Here is a 22,194-nt window from a genome sequence, read left to right as displayed (position 1 = left end):
TGCCCTCACACTGTCCATCACAGCCAGGTCTGCTCTCCTCGCCGAACAGCAGCTTACGCATCACTTTCCCTCCAGCTCTCCTGATATCAGCACATCCAAGCCTCTGGCCAACAGCCTCCTGACACTCCACCATCCCCGTGACTCACTACACCCACTGCTAGGAAATCTGCCATGATATTTCTGTAGCACTAAGGCCGGTGGATGCCGGATCAGAACGAGCCGAGCTGCTCTTCTTCTGCATGTCTTAAACCTTCTTGTTCTGTTCTGGTCCGGAATCTTCTGTGCCTGAGCAGAAAAGACTCATTTGCTGCATGTGCCGAAATATGAATTACTGCAAATCTGTCTTCCTTCAATGTCAGTGGCGTGATGAATGACCCACTGAGATGGGGAAAAAGAGAGGTAGCAGGTCTTCACACGAGAGCTGACGGTCCCGGTTAGTTGTATAAATGTTTTGGATCACGGCGCTGCCTGAACAGCCCGTTGGCTCTGGAAGTCGACTGCAAGTTCAGTAGGTGGGTGGTATCTAATCAAGCGCGAGCAGTAAAAATTTCATGCATTTTTAAATGTTTTTAAAGCCACAAGCACTATCATTATCATCTGCTAATGGCACCTCAATTTGAAAAGTGTTGCGGCATGCTCCGGAGACACAACCTGCGTATGACGAGGCAACACCGCACCCCCTACTGAGTACACATGGGAGTCTGCCAACAATAACACATGGCGCTGCCAGAATTAAAAAAATAAAAGACTTTTTGCCAGGCCACCTTGTTTTCACTTCAAGTTGAACTGGACCACCCCTGTGCTTGAGTCCACTAGACATTCCTAGCACTTTAAATGTTACCCATCAAATCATTACAGGTACTTGCTTGTATTAAAATGGCCTTTATTTTCCCTGTGCGAGCAATATGTTTTTTATTAACATGGGAACTAAGCATGTTACATGTGGCCTAGTTGGAATAGACATTTCCATTTGTCCTTTTTTGACTCATCCATATGTGGAAGAAATGGGAAATACCTCTAACATGAAATATAGCTTTAGTCAGGTTAGCACGGCTGAATGCCACTGCCCATAATAAAGAGTAACAGAAAGACTCAAGTATCCTCGATATGAGAAATGCTAATGCACTACCAAGTGAGAGCAAATGTATTACATCAAATTGAACCAAATTGATTTAGAGTGCATTTCACACAGCGGGGTCATAAGCTGCTTTACATAAAAAGTGAATGAAAATCACTAGAAGTAGTGAAAAAAATTCAGTTACAAAGAAATTAAAAACGTAACACAAAAAATGCATCAAAATACATATAAAAACAAATGGAAAAGAGAAAATGAAAAGGGACAAGGGAAAAAAACAGTAATGAAAGAGTTGGTGGGATAAACCAAACAAAGCCCCATTCAGGGTTGGGGGGGCTATAGTTTTTGGTGGGGCGCTTAGGTCAATAGTCAACTCCATATAGTCTGCTGTTCATGATCATGGGGGGCCGAAACAGGAAGGTAGATGGTCTATGTCTCAAGTTTTTATTGACATAACACATCACAGCCACTCCACATTTGTCCACATGTTTTTTTTTTTTTTTTTTTTTTTTACATACTGGTTTCAAAATGTTATACTTGGTCAGTTGCTCAAAACATCTTACGCAAACAGCCTGCTCGATGTTATCTCCCATTAACTGCCCTAATTAGAGCTAAGGAATGTACAAAAACACCAGTATACATAGAATGACTAACTGAATCATGGAATGAATAACTACAACAATGCAATACAATAACATAATTACAAGAAGACCTTAAAGGAAAGACACATTTATGAATTTGAATTTCACAGATTTCTTCATGGAAGAGTATAGGACAGTATCCATATACTGTTCAATATACTTACAAATATAATATATAATATAAATAAATTGTTTTTGTTTGTTTTTGCTCGTGTTATGTTGCTCATGTGATGGAGTGGTGAATAAAAAGGTGGGCAAACTGTGACCTCCAGTCAGTGATCATCATAGGTCAAACATCCACCAATTTAAACAAAAATCAGCATGTTTTTCCCCAACAAATGCATTAATACTGTTTCTGGGAGGACATTACAGAATGTGCAGTTTTTCTACTGCTGGCCCTGTTCAATTTCTATTGAAAGCTTTGAGTACAAAAAGGTATTGAAACACTTCACTACAAAACAAGAAACAGCATTACAAACACAGATGAACAAATTAAATAGAACTAAATTTACAGAAAGAAAAATAGTTGAAACAAACAAGCAAGCAAACAGACAAGCAAAACAGAAAAGACAGGTCCTTGAGAATGAAAAATGTTATTATAGGAGACAGGCTTTTATTGGTATGACATTTTAAGGAATCTATGGACAATGTGTATTCCAATTCCCTACTGTATTTATATATAGCTTGCTCATAAGTATCATCAAATTAACAATGGTGACTCTGTTCACTTGTAATTGAACAATACTCCCAGTGACTACTCTAGCAGTCAGGGTCAATGGGTTATCTCACAGAATTAAGTCAACAAATTGTGAACTGTGAACAAAAACAGTCATAGGCTATATTATAATTACATTAGATTAAATACATCTTATAGCTGTTGGTTTGTAGCTGGAGCGAGTCTAAAGCGGCAAATTCATGAGAGAAGGCTTGAAATCAAGAGTTTCAATTTTGAAGATGTAAAAATAAACTACATTTCCCCCATTAAGATCATTATGATTACCATATGATCTGCTTTCATGTCTTTGTCGCACAACATCCTTTATATTCAAAGTGAAGTTATAATGGGAAATCTTTGTAAAGTGTGTAGATAAACATACCCAGAATTTAGCAGTAATATTACAATCCCAGAATAAGTGACTCTATTATACAGACTCTTGTTTCAGCGCTACAGAAAGAGCAGTTTCCATCAGTGTCTGCAACCTCTGAAGCGAAAATGCTTGTGAGGTGAATGTTATGTAATATGTTCAAATGCTCTTGTCTTATTTGGTATACAGAGTCTATAAGGGATGACCCTGTTCACTCTCCCCCTATAATCTGCTGATGATGACGTTATACTGCAGATCCTGAGCTGACGTTTCCAGATCTCGCGAGATTATGGAAAACAATCCAGACGCCCTCTCAGTCCCCCCTCCTCCACACCCCTCCCTTCCCACGCCCCAGTGCGCTGTGGGATAGTGGCACTATAAAGTATATCCTCTCTCGGAGAAAGATAAGAAGCCCAAGACAGGAGGGGGATGAAGATGGCGGACGCCAAGCAGAAGAGGAATGAGCAGTTAAAGCGATGGCTGGGCTCGGAAACGGACCTGGAGCCTCCTATTCTGAAAAAGAAGAAGACGAAGGTGAAGTTCGATGATGGCGCCGTGTTTCTGGCCGCCTGCTCAAGCGGCGATACCGAGGAGGTGCTCAGAATGCTTGACCGGGGCGCTGACATCAACTACGCCAATGTAGACGGTCTCACCGCCCTCCACCAGGTTTGTGTTAGCCTGCTATACATGTTAACGTCAGTCTTCGACGCTGCCACTAGCATAAGTATGAGACATAAATATCGTTTTGCTGCCAACAACTGCTTGTCCTGGAACACCTGTCAAATGGAAGCCATTCTCATTCCGTTGTTTACCTACCAAGCACACCCGTCCGTTTCGACGCAGGGCAGAGATGAACACACTGGCTTCTTTTCTGAGCTGTGGTTGTGGGTTATTTAACTCTGGAGGTGTGCTAACGTTAGCTGTGAATGCATTTTTCCGAGTGCAAATCACAACGAACGATCAAGTTAAATGCTTTGCTTTCTGGGTTACTTCTTGCTTCACAAAACCAACCTGAGTCTAGAGTCTCTGTCAGTGGGTGCAGTCTAATTGCTGTAATGCTGCATCTATGATTGTAACGTCAGGTCTAACGTTACGTTAGCTGGCTAGTTTATGTTGTATAATCAAGCCCAATATCCATCAGTATTTCCATGGTTCAATAATATTGTTAGTTAAAACTCATATATGGGTACTAGAACCCCATAAGACTAGCAAGATCAATGTTGTCATTGATTGAGTCGCTCTATCCAGGCAAGTTGGATTCCATGATTAGCTATATAACCCGGCTAGCAGCAAAAGTCGATTTGTATAAACCACCCAGCGCGGTTCAGACTAGCCTCTGGAGAGGAAGCAGAGGCTAGCTGTCTATACTCTGTTACAAGCTAACGCTATGTTTACAAAGCCAGAACAGTGATGTTATATCAGTCAATTACGGTCCATGTTGTTTTATTAGTACATTTTTTTCAGATTTGTTGAAATCTGATAACAACATGACAAATGATGGTAAACGTTAGTTGCAACGTAATGTTAACCAAGCCGAGTTAGGCTAACGATAGACTAGCAAGCTCAGCTAACTATCGTTAGCCGTTGTGCAGGTTTAGCTAAGGTTAATTCATTCGTTAGCTAGCTTGCTAACTAACGTTAGCTGTTAGCGTTCGTTTGGTCTCCAAACATTGGTGACCATCGTAGCTTGGTTTTCTCAAAAAGTATCTGTTGGCGAGCTACCTTGCTATTTAGCATTAATGTCAGCAGTGCAAAGCTAAGTCTTTGCCCGCTAACGCCAGTAGCTACATTAGCTAGCCCCTATACACAGTCCGAAATGAAAATGGCAGCTGATGTTGGGTATATCGTTAGCCAGTAACGTCAGGTGCTAGCTTATGTATGTCGCTTAACCTTAAATCAAACAGGAAAATGGCTGATGTACTCACCAGCAACAACAAAACGCAAACCAATGTTTTGACTCACTAAAACCTTGATTGTGGCAGTAGGTGCTGCTTCTCTTCACAACCTGAACCGAGAGTCATGTCTAAGTTGATATTTGCCAAGTTGGATTCAGTGTTTTGCAGCCCACGGTAGATTTGTGGGTTAACTTACATTGCTTCACTTAGGTTTGAGTATACAGTACCTAGTTTGTCAACAGTTAAAGAATTCTTCTTCCTTGGTATCATCTACCATATGGTTTATTATGTATTGCATGCTAGATGTGGCCTAGTACCCCCCAAGCTCTATGTGGTAACATGTCAGTACTCAGAATTAACTGCTGTCATTCAATAAAAAGGTTTCTTAACTTTTGAGAAATGGAATGGAAGTATGAGTCATTGTTGGTGGAAAAATGAGGAGTTTCACCTTGTCAGTCATTGTATAAGCCTTGTGCAAAGATGCTTTCTAGGTGTCAGGTTGTTTGGATGGCAACTGCTAAAATGATTAAAAGATTAACAGAAGAATTCTTACATTAAATGTTTCAAACTAGCATAGATATCCAGTGATGTCATCTCATTACTCATTGCCCACGTCTAGTCTGAGTAAGCCTGAGGATTGCCGTGTGCATCTTGCTTCATGCAGTATTAAGCATGTCTCAGTGTTTGCTGTCCAGGACTTTCTTTAACATATTAAAAGTTTTGCAAGCAGTCTTCCAAGATCTGTCATTAGTTTTATCTTTGGGTGAATGAATGGATTTAATTTGCATCAAGACTTTTCTTAGTAGTTTTATCGATAGTGTTGTTAAATCAACCCTTTGTTGTGTTCAGAGTCTGTTATAATTTCATCTGGAATCAGCATGCCCCCCTGCGCAAACTCATTGGGTGGAAACGTTGCCTTTTTTTGGGCCGATGTCCAGGGATGAGCTAGAGTGAGGAAAGAATTTGCAGTGCCGCTCTTCAGACCTAACCATCTCTGGAGACGAGAAGCTGCTCTGTGTGTGTATGTGTGTGTGTTCTTGGCCAGCATGTGATCCGTGGGTTTTGGGGTCTGAAGGAGTTGAAGGCGATATAGGGATTTGCGTTTAACGTGCTAATCCTAGGATTGCAGGGAGGTCAAGCTGATATTGGTTTCCTTAGACGAAGTGAAGAGGAGACGGACAGCCAGAGTCACCTGACGTTCACAGCAACAGTCTTTCTTGCTTTCTTTGTCATGCATTTCTTTTTGATTTTGGATAATAGATGTGAGATCATCCCATGGCATGATGTCTATTCTTTTTTGGAAAACAAACAAGATTGTTATTGGCAAACACTTACACAAACACGTATTTATCTTTTTTTTTTTTTTTTTTTAAAGTAACTTTTGTTTCTTTTTACCATCAGCTCTAAGCCTGTCAATTACTGATGACATCACAGGCAATTTTGACAGTTTCATTTTGTCGCCAACTCAAATTCCTGTCTTCTGTTATTGGGCTAGTGACCTCTGGCTTTGTTGTGAAGTGTGTCATGTTTGTACAGGAGGGGTCACTCCTCCTTGGGTGCAGTGATATCGCTCCCAACACTGGTGAGTGGTGCGGGGTTATAAATACCACTACCACAAGTTCCCCCTAACTGGGTTTCAGGAGATGATACTAAGTTTGGGTATGACTCAGAGTCTGTAGCTCTGCTTTGTAGTGCAGGCCTGGCATAAGCTTACATTTAGGCTAGAGGTTGAGTCTCTGTGTGAGTCATACCATCGACTTTGTGTCATTTAAAATGACTTGTCTCTGAAGGACTCGTAAACATGTTCTCAGTCATGGTCTGTGTGATGTGATTCACAATGAAGGCCATTTCTGCCTTTGGTGTGCATTTGGAGGTTAGGGATGAGGTAAGGAGAATTTAGCAATGATAGTAATGTATGACGTTATCAGTTTTTTGATATACACGCAAGAACACCATGATGAAAAGTGTCACTTCGGATAGCCTCTTTTTGAGTTTTTAGAACACATTGCCTCTTTGTAATGTGGATGACTGAGACGGGTCGGCTTCCCCCTTGTCCAAAAACCCAGCACAAATCGCATAGATTCGGGTGGAGGGGTAGAGAGGATGTACAAGTGAATGAGCGGTTCAGTAGACAAGTGGAGATTCCAGATCTCGTCAGCTAAGCTAGTCTCAGAGGGTAGCATTCCAGGTCCTGTCGTCCTAGCCCGTGCATTCCTCACATGACAGTCGTTGGAAACCATGGCAAAGGGAGAGCAGAGCAGGCATTCCTCAGCTGTCACCTAACCCCCTCCCCTCCAGTCATTCTCTCTCGGGCTTGTCTGCCTGCCTCTCCCCATGCGATGCCAAGGCCCAGCTGACTGCTGCCCACTGAGCTCCATCAAGGCCATTAGTGGGGAGGGAGCCAGAGAGCCTTGTTGCTTTGCACAAGAAAATCTCCACACTGACCTGCACCTGAACCTTTTTCCTTTACCGTCGATAGCCTTCACTGATCCCAGGGGCCGAAGTGACAGGAGTCAGCTCGGCTAAACATGTCAGAGTTGGGTATTACAGTGCCTTTTGCTCTGTTGACATTACACACCCTCGTTATGGCCCTGAAATCTATGAGCATTATCTTGTGCTGTCTCCATGGCAACGACTTGGGGCAGGTTGCTAGTCACTTGTGTTGGTGGATTTGCATGTACAGAGAGGGAGTTACATAACAGACTGAACAGAGAAAGAGTCTTCGGCAGTGCTCAGCAGTTTAGAGTGAGATAGAGCTGCATGAATCTTGAAATGGAACAAATATGGAGCACATGAAAGGGTGGGGGGGAGGCGGCTCCATTTCTTCTCATCCAGATCAGCATCAGTCATATTAACACATTACATAATTGCTGCAGCTCTAACTACAGCCCCAGCCCTGAGATTCTCAGCTGTGCCCTGGGCTCCCAGTTGGCCAATGAGAGGAGCAGGGAAGCGATGTCGCTGACATGTCCCTGTCCTCCTGATAAAAGCATCATGGCGTCCTCTTACAGACCCCAACCCTTCTGTTTGTCTGCCTGAGGGAGAAAATCCCGCCATCTCATGTGGAGAGGCCCCGTGGCCGAGACAGGCAAAACATCTGTGCATCACATTGCACCACAGCTCTTCCCTGTTACTCTCACCTGTTCTGGTAGTCTGCACAACAGAGACGCAGGTCAGTGACTTTGCTGTTGAGGAAAGCTCAGTCCACTGAAATACCTCTGGCCTTTAGCCTGGTAAACTGCCTGCATAATAAGCCTCAGACCTTACAACTACTAGAGAGAGACTACACACTATGAGGCAAAGTCCTTCGCTTTAAGGTAGCCTTAGGAAGGAGATGCATGCTCTTTTCAGTTAAAGATGCTTTTCTGATTGTTCTCTTTTTGGAATGATAAGTGAGACTGAGTACTTTGTCTTAAGTCATTGTTGGACATCAAGGTCCAGGTAGTTAAGACATCACTCAGGTTGACTTGGAAGTGTAGCATTTCGGTCAGTATTCCGTCCATTGTTGAAGTGTTTCTCAAGTGTTTGTGTGCTATAAATGGCCTATTCATTGGATGCGCTCGTTTTTGCGACATGATCTGATGAGCATGGCCATTGCCTGGAATACAGCACATGGCAGTGTGTTTTGGTGTGTAGATGGGTCTGCATGCCATGTCCAGAGCCAACACGCCTATTTGTTTTGTTGATTTAACGCAGAGAACTGGTCTCTGAGCCAATGCCTCTGTGACATTACCAGCATTACCTGCCTTGAAGAGAGGCCATTAAATGGACTTGATAAAGGTCAACAGCATTAGAAATGGCGGCTGAATGAAATGTAATTGTATCGTTAGCTTTCTATGTTAGAGTGCTACAGCATTTAGGCTGCAGCCTCCTGCTGTAATAGGATCTCGGCACCCATCAATGACTGCCCAAACTGTCTTGAGGCATTTGATATCTGCCCATTTTGGAAAAAGTCTGCTTTCAATTCACTTTTCTTGTAAAAGGGTGCGCTGGGCTTCCAGCTTCTTTGTTATGATTTAAGGCTGACTTATGGTAGCAGCCAGCCACTCATGCATTTGTAACATATTGCAGAATACATTAAGATGCCACTCAATAATTCATAGACTGGAATCTAGACAATCTAGATTTTATTGTTCTTTGTCCAGCCCAAACAGCCAACTGCCAGTACTCCTGAAAGGTTAATGGTTAATACCATGTTTTGGTATTTTGTTGTGGCTAATATCTAGACCTAATTGCTACTTGCCATATGAGTTATGGGTGTGTATCTCTGTCAGTTAGACATCTTCATTTGGTATTTCAACACCTAGTCTACGATGCAATACTCTGAATCATGTAACCATTTAACAACATTTGTTATAGCTCTGGTTTAGTGCAATGTGATACTACACAGACTAATCTAGTTATCTTTCTTGCAGTGGTCCTATTTTCATTTCACTTCAATCCAATTTAACATCTTTGTTGCCATTATTTCTAGTTTTGACTAAACTGAATCTTATTTGTAAATCATTTTACAAAATGAAGTATGATTAATCATTCTTTTAATCATACTTCAGTCACATCCTTGAGGCTACAGTAGAGCATGTTATATTGCATCGTGACATTATTAGTCACGTAAAACAAAAACAGGTCTTGCAGAAGTAAGCTGGGACCTTCCTATTAGGTTCAAACAGATGGTAGGAGCAACATCACAAATTATAGAAAGAAAGCATGGAAACAACTCCACGTCTGGGTGTATGTAGATTACAGCCAACCAAACCTTTACACAACAGCAGAGACAATAGGGGATGGACAGTATGTGTATAGTTCAGTGATGCCCAGGTAGATCTAGGAATGTCTTGATAGGCTTTGCTTGCTCTGCCATTACTATTCCGTTTCAGCCTGACACATGGAGAGGCAGCTGGTTTGTGTGCTGTGGTTGACCAATCCTGAAGGTGTAAGGATGTATCTTTACCTTAACACAACACAGACACAAGTAGGCCCTAACTTTGGGCTCCTTTGGGTGTTTGAACTGGCAAAGTTGTTTGGCAAATGCATTAATCAGTTAAATGTTACGCCCTCGGTTCAGCTTTTCATTCAGCAGCATAGGTCAACCAATGCAATGTTGAATTCTAGTCAGCGGTGAATCACTGTACTGCTATTGTAACCTCCGCCTGATTGATGACTGAGGACATTAATTTTAGAACCGGAGTCCCAGAACGTGCACATTTTACCTGTATATAATTGGCAGGTCTCGCCTTGTCAAGCAGGCCACGCTGACGGTTTCATTCAGCCTCTCTACCAACCCCATAATCAACAGCAGGAAGTCCTTGTGGTGTTTGCGCGCCAATGCTTTCCAACATGCCAGGTCATCTGCTGATTGTGACACGTCGGTGTTGTTTCCTTGCACACTATCTCTGGAAGTCAGATATGGCTTTGAAAACAGCCCGCCACAATGTAAACTAAATGGCTTTCAGAGATAGTCTAAAATCATTGAAATTAAACAGCCACCATGCACAAAATGTCTTAAAACAGACAGTCTATTTCTAAATGTTGCATCTTGCTAATATTGAATTCACATTGTTAGCTTAGATGGATTTCTAATGATCCCCCTGGGGAAAGTGGGTCGTTGTGGCAAAAGTGAATATGATTTATAGATAAGAACAAGGAAAAATGGAGAGTACTGAAGATGAGATCAACCAAGCATATTGAAAATAATACAGTAAATGTATGAAAATTTGTCTTAATTGACGGATGTTGTATCTTTATCAAGTTTGCTGATAAGTTTCCTTGAAACGGGTTGGCCTTTCAAGAAAGGGTATAGAGTTTCTCTCAAACTAAAAATCTACTTGGTTAAGTTGATTCCTTTTTTGTCGGATCATTCCTATGGAGCCCAACTCCATTTGTGGTGTTGCTATTGATAAAACCTTAGCAAGGATAAAATGCTGGAGGCATCCCCACTAGAGGGTTTGGAATGGTGAGGGCTCTCTGAAGTATTTCAGATGAGCGTTGCTGCAGGTTGGAACTGGTTCACCTGGGGTCGTAAGGAGAATTCCTCAGTAAACCTATTGCCACGTATAGGAGCTGTGCTGACTTGACAGCCAGGCTACAGAGATTGACTTGACCTTGTCCAATAGCATGTTTCGCTGGGTCCAAAAGAGGCCATTCCATGTCATACACACGTTTTTGGAACATTGTACTGATGAAAGAAAATAAGGAGTTGATTTGAAACCAGAGGCCGCCATATCATACCTGTCCCTCTCTGCTGGATGCCTTTTGATGATGTCAGTGTGTGTGTTCCTGTCTATGCAGACCAGGGTATTTCTCGCCCATGCGTCAGGACACTGCTCTCTCATTGCATCGTGGAAGGGCTCCTCAGGTTGATGAGAAATAGCCTGAGTTAATACTTACCTGCTGATACTTTTGTGTAAGATAAATTAGTGTAGGACTCTGCCAAGTGCTTTGACAGACTTGCTTTTCTGTCTGCTGCCACATTTCCAGGCAGACTACGGCTGTGCATAGTATGGAGCTGCTGTGAAATGTTTGTGGGATGACTTCAGCTTGTTTTTTTTCCACCCTGTGGCACATAGTGTCTGTCCTCTACTTAAGCTTGGTCTTCTTGAAGCCATCCCACTGTTGTTTGCTTGGCGGCAGTCACATGCCTCACGCTGAGTGTTTTTTATGAGCTGTTTTTGAACTGAAAACACCTGGACCCGGAGACTGTGAATTCCTCATTGTCTTACAGCGAAGTGAGCACAATTAAGGCAGGGAACGCGTGTCCATTTGTTGTCTGTGGGAGGGTGAGGTTACATTCTTTCCATTTAATCTCAAAATGGCTGCATCTTCAGCTGACGAAATGGGGGGTAAAGGTGAAAATAGTGTCATTGCTGCTATGGAACGTAATATCTTCATGTGTTGTTTACAGTTTGCTGCCTATAGCTTCTGCAACCTATCGTAGAACGTCATAAAACAATACTTGACCCGTCCAACCATGTGAGGCAGTCTACACATCCTTTTCCTTCACAGCTGATTGATATTGATCTTAGTTTATGCTGATCCATAAGAGCCCACAAGAGTGTTTGCCAATGAAACTGCTTTGTGCTGTGATGCAACCCCATTAGTGTTTGTGTGTGCAAGTGCAAGTGAGTGATGCTCGGCCCGCAGAGGAATAACAGTGTCAGTAAATGGGCCTGAGCCTTAACAGTCAAAACACTTTGGCTTGTGATTCAAACATAGTGATCAACGTGGCCTTTGATCAAGATGGACTCTGTCTTTATACAGATTGGCTTACGCAGAGTGATCAACGTGGCCTTTGATCAAGATGGACTCTGTCTTTATACAGATTGGCTTACGCAGAGTATGAAAATAGCAAAGACTAGGCCTTTATTGTTGGCAACATTACCTACTGGTACCATATTTTTTGTATTAATCCTTCAATATGATGGATTCTTGGGTTTAGAACTCAACTTTATGGGTATTTTAATTGAAGAAATCAACTGAGCATGAACTAATTCTAGGCTATTTAGTAACAGATGGCACATGTAAATGTTAGACTAAAATGTAGTACATAAGTGCTTTCATTCATCACAGAAAGGAAACAAAAAGCATGCAATTGTAAAAACAAGACTTGATATCGGTATCACACATTAATCCAGCCCTATATTCAAATCAATGCACTGTTTCCAGGGTGAGACAGATAAGATGGATATGAAATGAAGTCATTACAGCATCATAACCTAGATTTGATTTCCATATTTTATAGAGCATAAATGTCAGGTCAGTGAGTCTAATCGAGCTGAGATGTTAATAGACTGTTAAATGAATAAGTAATGAGCCAAAAAGATGCAGGCTGCTGTATACAGAACTCCAGAATTAGTGCCGTTGCAGCACTAAGCCGAAGTCAACTAATAGCCCTCTAGGTTTAGGCCCAGACACATAATGAGAGTAAAAGCAAAGTGGTAGTAAAAATAAGACTTTTTTTTTTGGTCGAGCATGAAGGAAATCCCACCCATAGGTCTTAATCAGTTTGTTTGAGGGCCAGTGAAAGGTGTATGCCCTCTGCTGTCCATTTGCAGGCCCAGGACTAGGGGAGGAAGGGGCATTGCTCTTCTTTCCTCAGTGAGGTGGTGGTGGTTGTGGTGGTAGGAGGGATCAGGGTGTTGGAGATTTCAGGCCAGAGAGGAACAGGAAGTGGCTGTTTATTTTTCTCATTTCCTCTTTGAGGCTCCACTGTGAGCCCTGCTTCTTCCACCCCCTATGCTTTTATCACTGCAGTTAGCCTAACAGACACACACATGTATACATACAGCTATCTACACTCTTGCCTAATAAATCCCCAGTAACCGACCAAACAGAACATGCATCCTGCATCTTTTAAATCTTGTTGTAAATTCAACAGAGCTTGGTTCCTAGATTGCGTACACTTTTCTCAAATGGAAGAGGACTGAGATCTGCGCTGTATCAGTGTCAGATATTATGGCTTTGCTATTTCTGAACAAACTCCCACTCTGAAATGCAAGTCTTGCCAGTGGCCTACAACTTGCTCTTGTTTCTAATGTTGCACAACTGATGAAAAGCAAATCAAAATTGCAATATCGACTATTGCAATTTCCAAATTGTAAGAGGCTGCCATTTTTTCTTCTTCAAACAATAGGCGTTTCAGACAAGTTATTCTGTGCAGAATTCTGGGCCGATTCCTGGCAAATCTTAGAGAAAATTAGTACTTTCATTCAAACTGAACAGCCTTATTTTCTTGCTTCGACAATTGTTTTTTAAAGCACTGAAGAAGTCCTGTAGACAAAAGTTGCATTGCAGTATTCAGTAAAAAATGTCAATACATCTTTTCTCAATATTTTTTCCATTAGGTTTCCTTCTCACTAAATTTGATTTTCAGCAATATTGATGGTGTATCAGTGTATAAAGCATGTTTATATATTTGAGTGGGTTATTATAGTTTGGTCTGACCAAATTTGTGGAATCCATCTTGTCCTTAGCGTGACAACATAGTGTTGTGATGCATGGGTTACTAGCTAGTATTATGCCAATAGCTTTTGGTGACAATCCATATTTGTGCTGGTAATGGCTATGGATTGGTAGAATGCCTGGAGGGCAGACCCTGGCATCCACACTGTCCGTTTAACCTCTTGAGGTCGGAGCTTGTTGGCATGAGCGGTGACACAGTGCCAGTACGCTGGGGGTGGGTGGGGAGGGGTGATGCTCTGTGGAACATGCTCAATGCCTCTTTAGTGGCCTGTTATGTCAATGACTGCTGACTGAGCCATCTACTGTCCTCCGTATAGTAGCCTCCACATAAGGGTCCTATTATATGGAAATATCAGCGATTGTGTTCTGCTGTCTCTCTCTGTGGCTATTTGACCTCTCGGCCTGTCCCCTCCTGGTGCCCCCCTCTCGCCTTTGGACCCCCTCACATGGAAACAAACTTGGCTCTCAAGTGGGGCTATTGTTTTGGCTGCCGAGCATAAGCCCAAGTGAAATGTACAGTTACGATCTCCATGGCCTTTTTCCCCCTCGTCTTCCTCAATCCTGGCCTTCTTTTTCCATGGGAATCCCAGGGCCATATATGGTTGTCCTCAGTAGCAGCAGCAGCAGCTAGAGCAGTGAAGGCAGAGGCTGTGTGTGTGTGTGTGTGTGTGTGTGTGTGTAGTCTGGCTCCCAACAGGGCTCATCTAGTAGAGGGACCCAGCTGGTCGCCCTGCAGCGCTCTAACCCTCCCCCCGTACCCTCTGGTCTCCCTAACCCTGCCATAGCACAGGAGCTGTGTGCTCTTTGTCTGACACACACACACACACACACACACACACACACACACACACACACACACACACACACCACCTTATAGAATGAACATTAAAGCATAGTCTCTCACACAAGTACAATTTCACTCTTCTTTTTCGGTCTCATCCTTTTTGTCTTTTACACCTCTTGTTTGTTCCCAATTTCATTTGCTTTTTCACTCCATCTCTTTCGTTTTCTCTCCCTCTCTCTGCTGATCTTTCCCTCTCTAACACACACGCAGAAACACAGACACACACACTCATACACACATACGCAGGCGGTAAGAAGGAATTCCTTTTGTGGAAGTGGCTGCGCGCCTCTGAGCCGATGACGTAGCCCCGCGAGGAGTGGCCAGAGCGCTGATGCCTGAAGCCCCGAGGCTCGGAGTATTACTTATCTGGGAATTTCTCCACTGGTATGCTAGTCCAGGGCCCTGCTGCTGCCTGGCTAGGTGGTTACAGAGAGTAGTCGTACTACTAGAGGGGGAGGGAGAGAAGCAAAGCGAGAGAGAGAGAGGCCAACTCTGTGATCCAGAAGAAGCTGCTTTGTCCTCCATACTGTTGCTTTATAAGGGAGTAAACTGGTCTTTCCCTGTAAGAAAACAACGCCTGTGTTATTAAGCTCCACTGTGGATGCCCTATCTCCCGTTACTACATAGGCCGCTGACTCTGACAGCCAGCCGGCCTTTTCATTTATTTATTTTTTTGTACATGTGATATTTTAGAAACCATACCCCATGATAGATGATGTTTTGGTTTTTCTGACAGATACTCAAAGGGTTCAGCCTTCATCCGTCTCACCGCAGAAATTAGATTACTAGTTTCACCCCCTGCCCCCCTCCCCACAAAAAGCCTAGAGAGGCCTGTCTGGAAGCGGCACACGATGGCAAGGGGCTGCAGAAATGACCAAATGGAGAGAACCGTACTCATCATTTGGTGTTTTAATAGGTGTTTTGTAGATAGAACGGTAGCGCTATCACTTTGTGTTCTGACATGCAGTGTTTTCAAAGAGCTCTTGAGTGCCCGGTGGCGGTGTTGGTGCTTTGATCCCAGCCAACGTCCTGATCGCTATCGTAGTGAGAGTGACTCAGGCCTTCTGCGGTTTGGGGGTTTGAACAGCTGCTCCGGTACCAAACAGCTCTCCAATCACGGCGCGCTGCCTCTCGGTTTGTTGCGGTCATTGTTTACGAGCTGGTTCAAAAGGGAAGACTCGTCTGGTTGCTCTTTCAGGACAGTTGATTTGGCTTGATCAAACTGTAAAGGAAATGGTGACAATTACAGTTTTGTGATTAAGTGGTGTGATTTGCCCACTTTCCCTCAACCTGCCTCGTCTACTTCTGCTTCAGTTACTGATGTCCTACATTTCCCAGGATGGCTTTCGACAGTCCAGAGAGAGGGGGGTTCACAGTGCTGCATACGTTTTGGTTGAGAGAGCAATAGTGATATAGCGTAGTAAGTTTTTCCAGTTGAGAAAAAGTGAGAGTGGAGAGAGAACAATGCCGTGCTTTTCTGTGCCCGGTTGGAGAAATTGGTATCTTTGCCTCTTCAAAGATGGGTTTTTTGCTGTATGATTGTTGAATGTCGGTGCAAAATGGTGGGCAGCCTTTTCTCTTTCTTTGATTCTGAGGGGCTGACACCAAAACCTGATGTTTACCATTGATGTTTTAGATATGAAAATTCTTCTGCTATCAAACTCCACAGTATCTGCGCTGGAAATATCTGGATATGACGTCACGTCGTCTACGTTTGGCCAGTTATCCAAAACAGACAAATGCCACCAAACAACAAAATGGGCCCAGAAATGCAAGGTACATCGACGGTAGCTGTGTTTATAGTGCCAAGTGTTTTAGCTTGGATTTTCCCCTGAGTACTGTATCACTCTTGAGCGTATGGCAACAGCCACAGGTCTCACTGCTTTAGTCTCAACCACAGGACTGCTTTAATGGCCGCTGTACCACCCAGGCATGCTGGTGTCAGTCGTGGGATGTTAACCATGGGTATGTACCAATGATACCGGCATTGAATATAGCATAGCTGCTAGCACAGTGGGATTAGCTGACTGTCGGGACCTGGGTGTTCCCTGCCTCTCTGAGCAGTAAAAAGTGCAGGAGCCACAGGAGCAGCTTTCTGCAGGGTGTTTAAGTTGGCCATCTGAGGGTGCTACTAGAGGAAGTGAAGGAGGGGAGGGGTCCTCAAGTGTCTCTCCTTGATGTGGAGTGCTGCTAAATTAAGCTTGGAGCTCTCTGCACGATGACCCGGTAGATAATAAGCCTCCCCTTTTTATACACACACAGTAGCTATACCCCTTTCCCGGAGCAGGAGGAAGACGATGCCTTTGAAAGTGCTGAGGGAAAAAAAGCCAGACGTGTCCATCTGTAGAAGGGGAAGCACATGGTAGAATAATTCAGCATTGTATTATAATTGTCATGTCATTGTTTAGCTACTACGGCGACGGTTTGGGCGGCTTGAATCCTATTGAGTTACAGTCTGTGTAAAATGATGCTCAGGCCCTGTGTGGGTGTGACGGAAATTACCTGAAGGTTTCTGTCTATGTGCTTTACACCCAAACTAGCTGCATAATGTGTTGACCTAGCTTGAAGATTAGCTGGTGTGGTTTTATCATCATACATGCATCTAGCAGGCTTCCATCTATACCTTTTACAGTCAGTACTTTATGAGTTTTCCTAGAGGTCACAAGCTGTTATTCAATAGGAGATTTCGATGTGAGTAACCTAAATATATGTTTGGTAGATGTCATATGTAGCCCAGGCCTATTTACTACAAAAATGTTGAGTCTGGTGTCAGTCTTTCACAATCAAGTCTGCATCTGGAAAAAGGAAGTGACTGTATTACAGATTCTGAACACACAGGGTACAGTTTTTAGCAAGCTTTTTTTTTTTTATGTGGTTCCTTGTTTTTTCATGGCCTACATCACCATTCACTGGGTGATGAGATTTTAATAAAGAGCAGTGGCATCTGCTCAGATGTCTGACTCCATTGAGGAGCACCTCTCCTTTGGCCATAACAGGTCATGAGAATCCTTCTAATAAGACCTAAAACTCTTGCCCGCTAGAGGTTAAAAAAAGAAAGATGGCACCTCGAGACACTCCTCTCAAGATTAGCTTTTTGATCTTGTCTTGCAACGGTCCGCTTTCTGCGCTGCCTTCAGGGGCTATCCGAGCAACCCCAGTGTGCTTTAAAATGAAGTCTTTTCTCTATTTATTTATGTTTCTTACAAAAGCCTGACAAGGCCTGAACCCAAGTCCTCTTTTGGGCTTTGTTGTCGTGGCAACAGACCGGCCTCCTTTCTTAGGTGCACGTCATGGGTGCATTTTTGGTCCCGCTCCGAGAACGGCTTTGCCCATCTTCTTTTGCGGCGCTAGTAGGGAGTAGGGCTCGAATTCCTCCATATTATTTTAGGATTAGACTGGTGCATATGATGGACACTGTATTGTTTCTGGACTAATCTTTTCCATATTTATCCCTGCTGGTCTGGGGAGGTTTATTGAGTTAATCTATAGATAGCGCCTGTAATCAGCCCCATGTGGGTGCGCTAAATTGAAGAGAATGTGTGAGGTGGGAGATGCAAGGTCCTGCTTCACTTACCTCTCTGTCTTAGGAAGTTGTAGGCTAATTGTGGCTCTTCTCTGTTGAAGCCTTGGCCTGATGTGACAAAAGTGGATAGCGAGTAGACAGAGCCAAACGAGTTTTATCACAGTTGTGAGGTTAGTATTTGTTGACTTTTCCTGTCAACTTGAGCAACAGAGAGAGAGAGAGTATTTGCATATACCCAACATTTATGACTTAATGCAGTGACATCTATTTAGCTAGCAGGCTTAGCCCTCATGACATGTTAGCATTTGCCTGTGCCAACAGTGTGGTTTCCAGTTGCAAGGCCAGTATATGTGTGTGTGTGTTTTTTTTTTTTTCTGTGTCAGGTTTCATTGGGGTGCTCTGCATTGACTCCGGCCTACTAAGGGACAGGCTTTTCTTCCCGCCTCGGCCACTCTCATGTGAAGTGGCACTCGAGGCCAGTCCTTTCTTGACAAATACAGGCTGACCTTCCAGTGACGTCTGTCTGATGTTCATTTTAATGTGCTTCCACCACAGAGTACACCGGCTCATAAACACAGTAGACGCGTTGGTGATTTAGGAGCACACGTTTTGAGGAGTTGGAACAGAACATGTTAAGAGCAGTCCTGTGTTGTGAAATACGATGCTAAGTGGTCTGTCACAGCCACCGGGATCAGATGGGTTCTGTTGCAGCATTGCTGTGGATCCTGCTACACTGTGTATTTGTGTAATATAAACAATAGAAGATCTGCTGTGGTATTACGATTCTGCTTTATAGCACTATAAATGTTGAATGTCAAATCACCTGATCTAAAATTTTTATGTCTGTGTAGTATTTTTTTCCATTAAATTGTGTTGGTGACACCCCTCAGTGAAAATTTTTAATGATTCCTACTTCTTGTGGATTAGAGATGCCATGGTTTCCATTAAATTGACCCCTTGACTCCTAATATTGAGCATGGTTGGATTTTTCAACTCTATTAATTTCTAATGGGAGATTAATGATTTTCCCTGCTTTTTTTTTTGCTTCACCGCTAATCACATCTCACAAAGCCTAATGGATAAACAGAGCTGTTTTCAGAGGCTGGCTACACGATGTACATTAAACTCTATTGACCAATCGAGTAGCGCATCCTGAGTTCATTGATTAGGTTAGTACTTGATTGTTGCCGTTACGTCAACTTCCCAGAAGCCTCTGTTGCCATTAGAGAGGGCCTTTTTCCAGAAAGAGCGGCAAGGACTCTGCCCATAGCCTTGACTGGCAGGCCAACAGGATACATCAAGTGTTGTCTAGTAGGGTTCGGCCAGACTAGTTGACTAGTCGGTCAACAACCGACCTTTGGTTTATTTTGATTACCAAAGTATGTCAAAGTATATTTTACACTATGTTACTAGTGTTGTCATGTCTACTAAAAGCCAGTAAGGCCAAGATCCACATTTTGAACCCCCACACGGCGGCATGTGGCATTGCATGCTATATCCTGCTATATTTTTTTGTGATGACGCCAAACTTGCCTAATCCCACCAATTTTTGTATTTTTTATTTTTTTGTAAAGGTTGTGGAAAGCTGTCTTAAATATGTCCTATTAAAGTTTCATCATTCATCTGTCAAGCAGAAATTGTAAACAAGACCAAGGCTGCAGGTCCGTGTTCAACATGAGCACAAAGGAAGAGATGAACCAGAACGATCTTTTACATTTCCCTTTGCCCTTTTTCTTAATTTCTATCCCTATCCTCAGTACAGACTAATATAAATGTAGGCCTTTCTTGAGACCAACTTGAGATGGACTGTTGCACGTGGATGCTAACATGGTAGAAGCACTTGTTCCTCCTGTGCTGCGGCCACAGTGGAGTCCAGCCAGTTATTGTTTCTTTCTCTTTCTCCATGAGTGGCTAGCAGCCAGCTCTGCTGTCTCAATGCTATGCTAAGCGCTAATGAAAGTCACACATGGACATGTGGAGAATACTTTAGGGTGGACAGGGCTACAGTTATCTTAACAGGGAATGAGGATGATTGTCCCTGGTTGTCAGCTTTGGAGCTGTCATCATATGGGAACTTGGGGACACAGGATGGATGTCACTGTCCAGGCAAACGTAGACCCCACAGTCAAATTTGTCATTAATAACATGATGGAAATAAACCAGCATATTAATTTTAATATGCATTTTGTTGTCTGCTTTTGCTTAGTGAAGTGTAATTACGGGGCGGCTGTGACCTTCTGATTAGCGGGTCGTCCACTAATCAGAAGGTCAGTGGTTCGATCCCCGGCTCCTCCAGTGCGCATGTCGAAGTGTCCTTGGGCAAGATACTGAACCCCAAATTGCTCCCGATGGTTGTGCCAGCACCCTGCGTGGTAGCTTGCTGCCATCGGTGTATGAATGTGTGTGTGAATGGGTGAATGTAGGCATATTGTAAAGCGCTTTGGATAAAAGCGCTATATAAATGCAGTCCATTTACCATAATTAGCCTAGTACAACATAATGTCTGTATGAGTCTTGCAGTGAAATGCTAGCTAAACTGTCAATTAGACTGTAGTCTTGTTGTAGTGAAATTGTAGTTTGACCTTTTTAAGCTTATGCTTGGTTTGTTTCATATTTTTTTCCTTCTCCCTCTCTACTGTGGTGCCATCCAGCCTGTTGCCTTCGTGCTTGACAAGGCCTCCACTCTTCTCCCCCTCTCAGGCACACTGGCCAAACAGGTTTGAATGGCAACGTGTCTGCCGGAGAGTGAGTCACTACATGTCTGTGTGTTTCACTGAGAGCCTAGCACAGGTCCTATCTGTCATTCAGGGGCTGATGGTGCTGTGTGAGGCAGGATTTAGCCCACAATGCTGCCTATTATGACCGCCATTAATAGTCAGATCCCCCTCCTCTACTCTCTGTCTGTCTCACTCACTCGCTCTCTGCCACCAGCTATAAATGACTTTGTGTCCCCGTAGATTTATTTTAACCCTGCAAGTGAATGTTTCTACCAGTACAATGCGGGGTCGCAAATGTCTCTGCTGCTTCCATTACATTCCTAAGTGGCTATTGGTGGAGGAATGTGCCATCCCCCCCCTCACCAGCACAGACAGAGCTGCTTCACAGGCTCTTAAGAGACGACCGTGTGGTAGAAATAAGGGAGAGAGGCTGCCAGGTACCCCGGCTTCCTCCTCCATTGTCCCACCTCCACAGCCCATCAGGGAAGCTAGAAAAGACTTGTTTCTAGGGCTGCAGCTATCGATTATTTTAGTAATCGAGTATTCTACCGATTATTCCATCGATTAATCGAGTAATCGGATAAGAAATACTTTTGCTTTATTAAAGAGCAATAGTAAATATACAAAAGAGAAAAGCTGTCCGCACGAAGCTGTCCATACGACACTGTGATTTACTGAAAACGAGGTGAAATAATTATTATTATTGATATTTATTACTAGGCCTAAATATCATACAAGTTCATAAGACTGGCTAATGTACATTTATTTACTATGTTGAAGGGTTGCCCTACACCTGCTGACCCTACTCACTGCAATCAAACTAAACTGAATATACCTGCTGTATTGGACTGGTGCATTTTAGGCTCCAATTGCTACTTACACCACCTGATATTTTGGGGTATTTTATGCATCACTGTGAGGGGAGTAGGTGTGTGTGTGTGTGTGTGTGTGTGCGTGTGTGTGTATGTGTGTGTGACTATCATAATAATAACATGAATGAAGCTCAGGCTTTCACAAATTGACTGCAGCATTTTATTTTCTGTGGTTATTTTCTTGAGCAAAACTTAGCTAACTTAGGGACATCATAACTAGCCACCATATTGATTTACGTTCTTAACTAGCCATTACATATAGCCATAATTAACGTGCATTCTTTACTAGCCTTCATCTCATCCCGTTTTAATATTAAGTGCTGACTCCGCCCACCCGGGCCAGTTTCGGCGTACGCCGGTAGCAATTACAAGTGGACCCTATCCTACAGTCCCTGCTCTCAGCGGAGGGAAGGAGCTACACTGTGTGGGAAGCGCTGTGACCGTCAGACCTCTCTGGATTAGACAGGCAAGTAGAGAAAACCGGCATCAGCCGAACCAATTTATTGCCAAATGCTTTGGGATTCAACACATTAACATTGCATCCCATGGTCAGAAAAAGTCGGCAGATTTGTCGCTAGTCGCTT

The 22,194-nt window shown here is 43.3% G+C and overlaps 1 protein-coding gene across 2 annotated transcripts in view; it reads left to right on the top strand.

The window, feature by feature from the left end:
• Positions 1-3,168: 3,168 nt before the first annotated feature.
• Positions 3,169-22,194, top strand: part of ppp1r12a (protein phosphatase 1, regulatory subunit 12A) — a 55,682-nt gene continuing 36,656 nt past the window's right edge. For both annotated transcript variants that reach the window (XM_078282039.1, XM_078282040.1), the window contains exon 1: positions 3,169-3,467. In XM_078282039.1, coding sequence (XP_078138165.1) covers positions 3,231-3,467 — 237 coding nt within the window. In that variant the 5' untranslated portion in view covers positions 3,169-3,230. The remainder of the gene's footprint in view (positions 3,468-22,194) is intronic.

The sequence above is a fragment of the Centroberyx gerrardi genome, chromosome 24, assembly GCF_048128805.1.
Source record: "Centroberyx gerrardi isolate f3 chromosome 24, fCenGer3.hap1.cur.20231027, whole genome shotgun sequence".
Lineage (NCBI taxonomy): Eukaryota > Metazoa > Chordata > Actinopteri > Beryciformes > Berycidae > Centroberyx > Centroberyx gerrardi.
The sequence above is the reverse complement of the archived record's forward strand: the minus strand, read 5'-3'. Positions and strand labels throughout refer to the sequence as shown.